Source organism: Molossus molossus, unplaced genomic scaffold, assembly GCF_014108415.1.
Source record: "Molossus molossus isolate mMolMol1 unplaced genomic scaffold, mMolMol1.p scaffold_m16_p_14, whole genome shotgun sequence".
Taxonomy (NCBI): domain Eukaryota; kingdom Metazoa; phylum Chordata; class Mammalia; order Chiroptera; family Molossidae; genus Molossus; species Molossus molossus.
In genome coordinates this window covers 7,213,494-7,225,179 of record NW_023425349.1, presented here as the reverse complement: position 1 = coordinate 7,225,179, position 11,686 = coordinate 7,213,494, and the positions used below count along the sequence as shown (strand labels likewise).

The window sequence follows — 11,686 nt, the reverse complement described above, 5'->3', positions numbered from 1 at the left end:
GCAGCCAGGTGTCGAGTGCGGGCCCCACCTCCGAAGGCGGAGGAGGGGCCGCGGGCGGTGACGCGCTGAGGGCCGCCGGCGGACAGCGGGCGGGCGGCGGCGGCAGGTGCGGCCGCGAAGGGCGGGAGGGAGGAGGGAGGGGGCGGGTGAAGGGGGAGGGGAGGGAGAGGCCCGGGCACCTCCCCCTTTATAACGCGCCCCCTCCCGGGCTCTCGGGCCGCCTCCTCGTCGGCTCTTCCCGTCTCGCCCCCTCGCCCGGCCGCCCCGGGCCCGGGCCCGGTCAGGGAGCCCCCAGGCCGCGGCTTGGGGGCCGCCCCCCCGCCCGCCGCCCAGCGCAGCCCGGCGGAGGCGGCGCCGTCGGAGGAGGAGGAGCAGGGCACTGCGGCTGGCCCGGGATCGGGCGCCAGAGCGGCAGCGGATTCGGCAGCAGCGGCGGCCCGGGCCAATGCAGCGGGACGCACCACCCCGAGCCCCAGCCCCGGCGCCCCGGCTTCCCGCACCCCCGATCGGGGTCGCCGCCAGCAGTGGCGGCGGCGGAGGTGGGGGTAGCGGTGGCGGCGGAGGCGCTTCTGCAGCTCCGGTTCCTCCTGGCCTCCCGGGAACTACAAGTCCCAGGGGGCCTGGCGGCGGGCGACGAACGGAAGAGGCGGGGTCGGCGCCGCGAGGCCGGAAGTGGCCGTGGAGGCGGAAGTGGCGCGGCCGCGGAGGGGCCTGGAGCACGGCGACGGGACCCGGAGCGGGAGCGGCGGCGGCGGCTGGGGGCGGTGGTGGCGCTTTGGAGGTGGCCATGGCAAAGCAGTACGATTCAGTGGAGTGCCCCTTTTGTGATGAGGTGACCAAATATGAGAAGCTCGCTAAGATCGGCCAAGGCACCTTTGGGTAAGGCTGGGCCCGAGGGACCCGGTGACTTGGGCCTGCACCCTTCAGGACCGACGTCGGGACGCACGGGGCTGGGCCGGTGGTGGTCAGGGGGCCACCTAGCCCTAGACTTGTTCCCTGATCTCGCTAGGCCGCGCTGCATCCCGCCCGGGTCTGACGGAGCTGGTTGGCGGGGTGGAGCCTGAGGCCCGTGATGGGGGATGGGGAGGGGTTGCAGAGAGGAGCTTGTGAGGGAGCAGGATCTCTCCGAGAGACGCCTGGGTGGGAAGAAGAGCCTGAGGGGAGAAAGTAGGGATTCGAAGAGGGACCGCAAATAGCGCGTGGTGGGGTAGCCGAGTGCCCCAAGTACCAGGCCCAGCCCCGCCCTGGAGTCCCCTTTTTCCTGTCCTCCTCTTCTGGTGGGGGAGGGGGAGGCCCTGCAAAAATGGCCTGATGAGCTTTGAGTCCTCCTCTCCACCTGCAGGGAGGTGTTTAAAGCAAAGCATCGCTTGACTGGCCAGAAGGTGGCTTTGAAGAAGGTACTGATGGAGAACGAGAAGGAGGGGGTGAGTATGGTCAGGTAGCAGGCAGCCAACTCCCCTGGGCACTTGGGTTTCCACCCTGCTGCTTCTAGGATTCTCATGTTGAGATTTAATTTATGTATAGTAGTTTGGGAATTTCCAAGGCACCAGGGATTTGACTTCTAAATTAAATCTTCTAGTTCAACTGTTTTCAAGTATTTGATATTTCATTCTTAGGCAAATATGTTTAGGGCCAGGAGGGGGAGCTCATGCTTGCACTGAGTGCAAAGCGGTTTGTGAAGTTAGGAAGCCTTTAAATTTGTTTTCCTTAGTGTTTAATTTTGGTCAGTATTAAAGAAAAATACATACAATGGCTTTAAAAGAGTCTGGTGTCCTGGTCAGTTTGACTCAGCAGTTAGAGCGTCGGCCCGCGGGCCAAAGAGTCGTGGGTTCAATTCTGGCCAAGGGCACAGTACCTTGGTTGCGGTTTGTCCTCAGGTTAGTCCTCAGCCCAGCTTGGTTGTAGGGGAAGCAACCAGTCCATGTGTCTCTCTCATATCATGTCTCTCCCTCCCTCCCTCCCTGAAGATAAACAGAAAATATCCTCAGGTGAGGATTTAATAAGTAAGTAAATAAATAAAAGAGTATATGGTACTCAACTGAAAAGGAGTAGGCTCTCTCCCCACCCTATCTTAGTTCTAATCCAGTTTTCACTGGCCTACTTCTTAGCAAGGAAGTTTCTTAATAGCTATTTTTGTTATCACCCCACAAATGAAACAGGCAAAGAGCTAAAATTTTAAAGTTGAAGAAGCAATAGAGCATTTAGTATCTAATAGTGAAGTGGTTAAGTATCGCTATTTCGATTCATTGTTTCAAAACAACTCATTGAGGGGTGCGTACTGTTTTACACTTCTTTTTCAGATACTGCATCTGATAGCTGATTTCAGAGCCGGTGATTTTACTCTGTCTCCCAACCTGTGCACCTTAGTATAGACCCTGTGGCCAGTTCTTTGGTCTGTAGTGCGCTCACTCATTTTTGACCCCCTCTGTCTTTCTCCCACACAGTTCCCCATCACAGCCTTGCGGGAAATCAAGATTCTCCAGCTTCTAAAACATGAGAATGTGGTCAACTTGATTGAAATCTGTCGAACCAAAGGTAAGTCGTTTGTCTCTTGTTCCCATTTTTAGATGAAGTAAATGAGGCTTATAATTTAAGGCTTTGTTGGCAAAGTTAGAACTGGACACACTTAAATCACCTCTTCTTAACCCAGACGTACCTACTGTGACTGCTTTCTTGGTCCTTTCGTCGTAGCTGGTGCTTCCCCAGGGCCTGCCACAGCACCCGGCCCAGAGGAGGCACTCACGAAATACTTTACCAGTGAAGGGACACACAGACGGATGCCGGGTGCCCATGGGTTGGAGGGGTGTATGGACAACTGAGTTGTATATGGGATTTTCTTACTTTTTTCTTTTTGCTCCCCTCCCCCCATTCTCCCTGCCTCAGCTTCCCCTTATAACCGCTGCAAAGGCAGTATATACCTGGTGTTTGACTTCTGCGAGCATGACCTTGCTGGACTGCTGAGCAACGTGTTAGTCAAGTTCACACTGTCTGAGATCAAGAGGGTCATGCAGATGTTGCTGAATGGCCTCTACTACATCCACAGGAACAAGGTGAGGGGCGAGAGACCAGGGCTTGGTCTGACTGTTTCTCCCACTGCTGGGTGGGTGTGGCTGAAAAACCCGTGAGCCTGACTGAGCCCTCACTCTTGCCCTTCCTGCAGATTCTACACAGGGACATGAAGGCAGCCAACGTGCTCATCACCCGAGACGGGGTCCTGAAACTGGCAGACTTTGGGCTGGCCCGGGCCTTCAGTCTGGCCAAGAACAGCCAGCCTAATCGCTATACCAACCGTGTGGTGACACTCTGGTACCGGCCACCGGAGCTATTGCTCGGTGAGGACCCCCGACTGGGCAGAGGGGGCAGGGGCTAGGCACTTAACCTGGCCTCAGCCCCCGCTGCCAGGGCTTCTTGAGCCGCCCGCCCCAGGGCATCGCGTCTCAGGAGGCCCTCGGGCTCAAGGGGCCCTCCTGCTGCACTCTTCTTCCCAGGGGAGCGGGACTACGGCCCCCCCATTGACCTGTGGGGTGCTGGGTGCATCATGGCGGAGATGTGGACCCGCAGCCCTATCATGCAGGGCAACACGGAACAGCATCAGCTTGCCCTCATCAGCCAGCTCTGTGGCTCCATCACCCCTGAGGTGCGTGGCCAGGCTGCCTGGGCTCCTGGTCCCTGCAGGATGCAGAGATCCAGAAGTCTCCCTGGCAGGGGAGGAGTGGGGAGTGGAACAGAAGGAAAACTCCTCTCTGGAGAGGTGGCTGGTGGAGGGACAGGGCCTGCTCTTAGAGCCACACAGGCTGTCTCTGCTCCATGACCAGTTCTGTGGCCTTGGACGAGGCATTTGAACTTCTCACCTCAGAGTTGAGTTTCTCTTCTGTGAAACAACTGCCTGTATGCGTTGTGGCACATGTTTTCCAAGTGAGTTCTGTGAAAGGGCCTGGCACCTAGGGTGCCAAGTACATGGTCGCTGCTGCTTTCACCTAGGAGGGGTTGAGTTCATCCTCCACGGGTGGTCTGGAAGCATCTGAACGGAGAATTTTTAGTCCCTTCAGGTGCTTGACCAATGAACAAGCCACTCATCTGCTGAACTAACTCCATCCTCTCCATGCCCTGCCCCCAGGTGTGGCCAAATGTGGACAAGTACGAGCTGTTTGAGAAGCTGGACCTAGTCAAGGGCCAGAAGCGGAAGGTGAAGGACAGGCTGAAGGCCTATGTGCGTGACCCCTACGCCCTGGACCTCATCGACAAGTTGCTGGTGCTGGACCCCTCGCAGCGCATTGACAGTGACGACGCCCTCAACCATGACTTCTTCTGGTCTGACCCCATGCCCTCGGACCTCAAGGGCATGCTCTCCACCCACCTGACATCCATGTTCGAGTACCTGGCGCCGCCACGCCGGAAGGGCAGCCAGATCACCCAGCCTTCCACCAACCAGAGCCGCAATCCCACCACCACCAACCAGACGGAGTTTGAGCGTGTCTTCTGAGGGCCGGTCACCGCTGCGTTTCATTAGGGCTCTTGTTTTGTTTTTGTCCTGCTGCGTGACTCGCACTGTGGAGAAGATGGGGCATTGGAGCTTTCCTCTCGTGCATCTTTGATTTAATCCCCACCCGGACGCTGGGAAAGCCAGCCGAACGGACTGGATTAGAGCTTTGGCTCGAAGTCCAGGAGGGCACCGAGGCTGCCTCACCTGCTTCCCTGGGTCTCATTTACCTTAGGACAGGAGAGGGGTAGGAGGAGAGGTACACCCCACCAGTGACTTTCTAGGCTCCCAGCATGATGGGAGGAGGGGACTGGTCCCTCACCCATCCCCAGTTTTTCTCGGGATGAGAAACTGGGGTGGGGGGACAGCCAGCCTCCAGAATGGACTGCTCTTGGCCTGAGCCTCGGAAGCACGGGCTGGTGAAACTTGGTTTCTTCGGTAGGAGATTTTGGATCATGTTGTTTTTTATTCGGTTGTTCAGAGACATTCCTGGACACGGTTTGGCCAGTTACAATTAAAGTTGACTGTGGCTTTTTTTTTCCCCTCAGTAAGTGCCTGTCTGCTTTGTTCTGTGTTCAGACCCCCAGCTCCTTACCCTGCAGCCAACAGGGTGAGTCTCACTGTTGAGATTTTATTCGTCAGTTTGGCTCATCTTTGAGCGGGTTCAGGTCCCCTGATGTGATTATACAGGACTTTTGTCTTCCCCCCACCCTCCAGCACCTTCCCGAACCCTTGCCATCTTGCTCCCCAAAGGGCAGGTACCACAAAGCCCCCTGGCTTCTCTGTCAGGAAGAGCATGAGAAGGGGGTTCCCTGCTGGGGGAAACAGAGGGTCTGCTCTGAGCTGCGTCTGCAGTGATGGCCTAGCTGGGCACAGTCCACTGTGGCCAAAAAACCGCCGTGTTCAAACCTGACTCGTGAGCACAGGCGGCTGCAGAGGCTCTTGTCAGTGGCGCAACAGTCAGCTCTGTAGCCTGCAAAGTTCTTCAGCCTTGGGGGGTGCGAGGGAAAGGAGCGGAGGATCTGCAGGGGCTCGAGGAGGGGCAGGAGTTAGTGTGAAGGTTGGATCTCGGGGGCCCAGAGCTGGGACCCTTGGAGGAGCAGCGCGTCCTGAGTCTAAAGTTAGAGACAGGTGTTTGAAGTGTATTCTACACTCCGGCACAGGTGGAGGCCTCTTGAAGGGGCCCAGGAAGAAAGGTTGACAAAACCTTTGACCAAAACTGTCCTTGTGAAAATTGACCAGATCACAGCTTCACACCAGTGAAAGTAAAAAGGTTCTTGATTAGTGTCTTTGTTTCTTGGGGCCACCATGACCAATTACCACCAACTCGGTGGCTTATGAGTGCATCCATTTGGTTGGATCTGAAGGCTGTAAGTCCAGAATTAGGTGTGGGAAGAGTGCTCCCTGCCTCCTGGCTTCCACTGGCTTCCAGCAGTCCTTGTTCCTTGGCTTGTAGGCGTATCAATTTCCTGTCTTCGCCTGGTGTTCTTACTCTGTGTGCTGTCTCTTACGTGGACACTAGTCACTGGATTTAGAATTCACCATTGATCCAGTATGATCTCATCTTAACCAGTTATATCAACAAATAGCCTTTCAAGTAAGGTCACGTTCTGAGTTCCAGGTAGACATGAATTTTGGGAGGATGCTACTAGTAATCAGCTCCAGGAACAGCGGGGTGTCCGGCAATAAGGTCGCCAGTTTTTAAATGACATAACTTGTGGGAGAGCTCACAGGGCCAGTTTAATGTTCAAGGTACGATTTTCTCTCTGAAGGATAAGAAGTTTCAGGAAAAGGTTCATCTCCTTGGACCCGGTGATTCCACTTACAGAAACTTCTTACGAGCAGTTGTCCAGTCTCATCGAGGCCTCACTGGAGGAGGGGAGAAGTGGCCCACTCGGCCACTCCAGTGTTTGCCATCATCCAGGAACTGAGGGCAACAGATGAAGTGAGAAGTGAAGAGGGAGAGGGTTCTGGAAGCTAAGGGACTGTTTCGGGAGGAGGGAGTGATCACTTACACAAATTCTGCTGATGGATCCAAGAGCTAGTGCAGGCTGCCCATTGGGTGTACCCACGTCGTTAGTGGTGACCTTGGCAAGAGCCGTTGGGCGGGGCGCTCTCTCTGAAAGCCTGCTGGGAGCTGCAGGTCCCTGGAGAACAGGAGGGAGCAGGACGGTAAGTAGGAGCTTCTCCCATGAAGGAGGCTCAGGGATCAAGCTACTCTTGTATAGTCCACGATGGGAGCCATGACATGGAATGGCCCAGTAGTGAAGGCAGGAGTTGATTCTTGTCACCTAGAAGAGACATGTGGCCAAGTGTACAGTGGCCACAACACAGCTGTAACCTCAAAAGCCTCACCCCCAACCTGTTCCTGCTACTTCCGCCCAGTGCGTCCACGCTGTTCAGGGCCGCCCTGCATGTGGGAAAGCAAGCCTCCATTTGCTTAAATAAGTGAGAGCAGCCCTGGCCCATTTCGCTCCATGGTTAGAGCATTGGTCTGAGGACCAAAGGGTCACAGGTTTGATTCCCGGTCAAGGATACATACCTGGATTATAGGTTCAATCCCTGGCCCCAGTTGGGGTCATGCTGGAGGCAACCCATCAATATATATATCTCACATTGATGTTTCTCCCTTTCACTCGATCTGAAAATTAATGGAACATTATCCTCGGGTGAGGATTGACAAAAATGTTAGAGCATGCTTGAACTTCAGTGTGAGTCCAAATCCCCACTCGGTCTGAGGGGGCACCTCTAACAAGCTAACACCAATGAGTCTCCCTCCCTCCCTCCTTTCCATTCTATCTAAAAAAAATCAGTGGAAAAAGTGTCCTTGGGTGAGGATTAACCAAAGAAAAGAAAAACGGAAAGAATCATTAAAACTACCCATAGTTGCCCTGGCCGGTTTGGCTCAGCGGTTAGAGTGTCGACCTGTGGTCTAGAGAGACCCGGGTTCGGTTCCCGCTAAAGGCACGTACCTCGGTTGCAGTTTGTCCCCGGCCCTGGTCGGTCGTGCGGGTGGCAGCCACTCGATGTGTCCCTTTCACATCGATGTTTCTCTCTCTCTCTCTGTTCCTCTCTCTCCCTCCCACTCTACCTGAACAAAAAATGGAAAAATGTCCTCGGGTGAGGATAAAAAAAAACAAAACAAAACAAAAAAAAAAACTACCCATAGTTATTTGGAGTGGTTCTGTCCTTTATGCTTCTCTGTGTTTTCTCTTATTTCCAGAATTTATATTTGTATTCATGCAATTAAACCATATTTTAAAGCAACCAAAGCAGCTCAGCTGGTGTGGCTCAGTGGTTGAGCGTTGACCCATGCACCAAGAGGTCACCAGTTCGATTCCCCGTCAGGGCACATGCCCAGGTTGTGGGCCCGATCCCCAGTGGGGGGCATGCAGGAGGTGACCAGTTGATGTTCTCTCACATCGATGTTTTTATCTCTCTCCCTCTCTGTTCCCTTTCTCTAAAAAAATCAATAAAGAAAAAAAGCAACCAAAGCAGGCCCTAAACCCTGGAGCATCTGGCTCCAGGCTCCCCCATACCCCACTTCCCCACAGAACACCTCAGAGGGGAGGTCAGGACTAGAGGCTGGTGTGGGTCTGCTCCAGCCTCCAGCCCTGGTGTCATCCAGGCAGGTGTCATCCCAGTCTGGGGGGAGGGGTCCCAGAACAAAAGCTCCCAGAGGGCAGGGCCTGTGGGGGCATCACCTGAGGCACAGTAGTGTCTGGCACTTGTGAATCTCAAATATGACAGTCGGCCAGCAAAAGGTGTGTAAACAGGTGTGTTAACCAGAAAGGTCTCAACTAGCTTGTTTGGGTAGGTCCTTGGGCCCTGCAGCCCCGGAAATGGGTCTGTGTCCTGGGTCTTTTTTTTTTTTTATCCTTACCCGAGGACATTTTTCCATTTTTTGTACAGACAGAGTGGGAGGGAGAGAGAGGAAGAGAGAGAGAGGGAAACATCGATGTGAAAGGGAACACATCGAGTGCCTGCGACCCGCACGACCAACCAGGGGCCGGGTACAACTGCAACCGAGGTACATGCCCTTAGCGGGAACCGAACCCGGGTCTCTCCGGACTGCAGGCGGACACTAACCGCTGAGCCAAACCGGCCAGGGCTGTCCTGGGTCTTTTTGACCAAAAGATTTGGTGAAACAGCCGTTCGTCCCAGCAGGCTCAGACCTCTTATAGGCCAAGGGCACCCGTGAATTCTGCTCCTCCTACTCAGGGATCCCAGCCGGGCAGGGCAGGGCCAGGGCAAATGGGCACTAATGGTAAGGGGAGATGGACTGTGGTAAGAGGCCTGAAAAAGCCAGCCCCTAGGGCTCCAGCCTCCCATGTACCTCTCCCCACAGGGTTTCCACCTGCCTGCTCACCTTTAACCTCCAGCCAGTTGTTGTTTAACTCATGGAAATTCTGCGCCCTGGAAATCCCCAGGGAGGACAAGAGGTCCCTGGGCAGATCCCAGGATGAGACCAGGAACCTATCAGGGAAGACCTTCCTCCCTGCACACTGCGGAGGCCCTGGGCTTCTGGGTGGGGAGAAGGTGGGTCTTGGGTAACCTCTCAACTCCTGGTCTCCTCTCTGGCCCAGCTGAAGCCTGGGCAAAGTGAGTTTGGCTTGGCAGAGGTGGCCTGTGACCACTTTGTGCCCATCTGGTTGGGGAGAGCATGAAGGCCAGGGATGAAAGGTGCCAGGTCCCTGGTTACCTCCTGGCCATTGGCAGAGAAGCTGTGGTGGGAAGCAACCATGGAGCAGCCTTTCTCAGCTGAATCTGCCTCCTTCCAGGTAGGAGAGCCTGACCTTGGGCAGGTGGCCTGTCTCTCAGCCTCACTCCTTTCCCATGCACAGGTGGGTGTCAATATCCCGCAGGGGTCCCAGACCATCCGCAGTGATAGCCACCCCACACTTTGCGGAACCCCAAAGGAAAACCCTTGTCACTGATAAGCATGTTCCAAAGGCCTGGGGTGGTCAAGGCCTCTGAAAGCTTCGCAGCTCCGCTTTGACCTCTGGAGGCTCCACAGGAGCCCCCACCCTCGTGCTTGTGGGAGGCTCTGGAGGAGGATCTACAGCAGAACCCTTAGCAGGTGGGGCTGGTGGCAGAGGCTACCTGCAGGGTCCTCCTGTGCGCCAGGCCCGGTTCTGTGATCTGTAGCCTGGATTTCATGTGATTGGACTCTCAGGACTACACTGTGAGGAGGGAGGACTGTTAGTCTCACTTTAATAACAATCATACTGGCCACATTGATCAAGTGCTCACTACCTACTGGGCTCTGAGCCCATTTCTGCATTTTGCAGATCTGAAAGCAATATCGTCTGCATTTTATAGATCTGGTAAGTGCAGTTACGAGCTGTTAAGGACTGGGCTCGTTAAAGATTTCTAACCTTGGCACAGGAGTGGAGCCCTGGCGCTGTGCTCTGGGCCAGCACCCCCTCACTCAGCCTCAGCCAGTCCTCTGAGGTGGGTGCCGACTGACATCCGGCTTTATAGATGAAGCTGCAGGGCCGGGTGAGAGGAGGCTCCCCACGGCTGGCCGTGGAACCTTCCAGCCCGGTGCAGGTGGAGAGTGGCTGTAGCTGGGGATGGGAACCCTGGGCTTGGCTACAGGAGATGAGTGTGGAGATCTAGGTTCATGTCCTTCCTGCACGCCAGGCTGGGCCATGCCTCCCCAGTCCCTCCGGATAGAACCTTCCGCCCAGCAGCAGAGGAGGGGCAGCCCCTGATGTTAGGGTTTGTTTGTTTGTTTTTTAATCCTCATCCGAGGACATTTTTCCATTTTTTTGTTCAGGTAGAGTGGGAGGGAGAGAGAGGAAGAGAGAGAGAGGGAAACATCGATGCGAAAGGGACACATCGAGTGGCTGCCACCCGCACGACCAACCAGGGCCGGGGACAAACTGCAACCGAGGTACATGCCCTTAGCGGGAACCGAACCCGGGTCTCTCTGGACCGCAGGCGGACGCTCTAACCGCTGAGCCAAACCGGCCAGGGCTGATGTTAGGGTTTGGAAAGAGTGGCTCCTTCAAGGTCGCCCAGGCCCCCTGACTTTAGAGGCCAGGAGAAAGAACTGAGGGCAGCCCCGGGTCTGGGGAGTGTCAGCATTTCACAGGTCTCCTCACCAGCAGCAGGGCCTCCCTTTGAAGTAAGAACAAGCTTAAGGCAGAGCTCTGTTGACCAGATGACCAGGTCACCTCACGGGACACTGGGCAAGTGGGCAGGGTCCAGGGGTGGCCTGGGGGTGGAGTCTGGTGCCCTGTGAATAATTAATTCACTTCCCCAGTTAGGCCTTTGTTGCCACCCCTAAAAAAATGGGTCCTGGAACAGAACCTTCTTCTCAGGGTGGGTGAGGATCCAATGAGGCAGATGCATGTAAAGGTCTCCGCACAGTGTTGGTGTCTAGAAAGAACTCACATTAACTATTATTCAAGAAAATTTAAGTTACAAATGAAGAAAATTAGCCAGGGATTCCCCAGCTTGATCAGTGGGGTTAAATCAGCAGTCATGGGAATCCAGCAGAGCTGGGACTGAGCTGCACCCTTGCTAGCTGGCCCCCTTCGCAGGTGACACCTGTTTTCTCACCTGTAAAATGGGCTCAGCACAGCACCCGGCAAGGAGGAGGCTGCAGAAATCTTACCCCCCAGGGCCCGGCTGGTGTGGCTCAGAGGTGTGACCCATGCACCAAGAGGTCACCAGTTCAATTCCTGGTCAGTGCACATGCCCAGGTCGTGGGCCTGATTCCCAGTGGGGGGCATGCAGGAGGCGGCCAATTGATGTTCTCTCTCATCGATGTTTCTATCTGCCTCTCCCTTCTTCTCTCTCTAAAATCAATAAAGAATAAAAAATTAAGAAGAAATCTTACCCCCAGGGAGCAGGTGCCAGGGACAGTGGTGGACACAGAGGGTGAGATAACAACTGAAAAGCAATTCTGCGCATTTCCCTCTGCAAAGCAGTGAGAGCTGCTCTCAGTTCGAGCAGACAGGCTTTGAGCAGCTCAGAGGGGAGGCGGTCCTGAGCCAGCCGTCTGCGGCCCTGCTACCGGCGCCCTCCGAGGGCCGCTCTTGGCCAAGAGTGGGGACCCCAGGTACTTCTGGGGAGCCACGCCCGGTTCCAGGTCAGTTCTGCTCCTTGCTGGGCCTCAGTGTTCTGAACGGCTGATCAAGGAAATTGGTCAAGAAGAGCTGAGGTGCTGCCACCCAGCACGGTAGGAATCGTTCA

At 55.3% G+C, this 11,686-nt stretch overlaps 1 protein-coding gene across 1 annotated transcript; it reads left to right on the top strand.

Moving 5' to 3' along the window:
- Positions 1 to 730: 730 nt before the first annotated feature.
- CDK9 (cyclin dependent kinase 9) lies at positions 731 to 5,864 on the top strand. The gene is made up of 7 exons (XM_036261779.1): positions 731 to 879; positions 1,343 to 1,424; positions 2,445 to 2,535; positions 2,884 to 3,050; positions 3,161 to 3,332; positions 3,489 to 3,637; positions 4,118 to 5,864. Exons 1-7 carry the CDS (start codon positions 788 to 790, stop codon positions 4,481 to 4,483), a joined length of 1,119 nt encoding a protein of 372 aa, XP_036117672.1. The 5' UTR covers positions 731 to 787; the 3' UTR covers positions 4,484 to 5,864.
- Positions 5,865 to 11,686: the final 5,822 nt, after the last annotated feature.

What these genes read in the sequence shown, in the direction of transcription:
- CDK9 (XM_036261779.1), top strand. Translation starts at nt 788, where the DNA reads ATGGCAAAGCAGTACGATTCAGTGGAGTGCCCCTTTTGTGATGAGGTG. An exon ending in TGAAATCTGTCGAACCAAAG is followed by an intron (nt 2,536 to 2,883) that starts GTAAGTCGTTTG and finishes TCCCTGCCTCAG; the next exon opens with CTTCCCCTTATAACCGCTGC. An exon ending in GCCACCGGAGCTATTGCTCG is followed by an intron (nt 3,333 to 3,488) that starts GTGAGGACCCCC and finishes TCTTCTTCCCAG; the next exon opens with GGGAGCGGGACTACGGCCCC.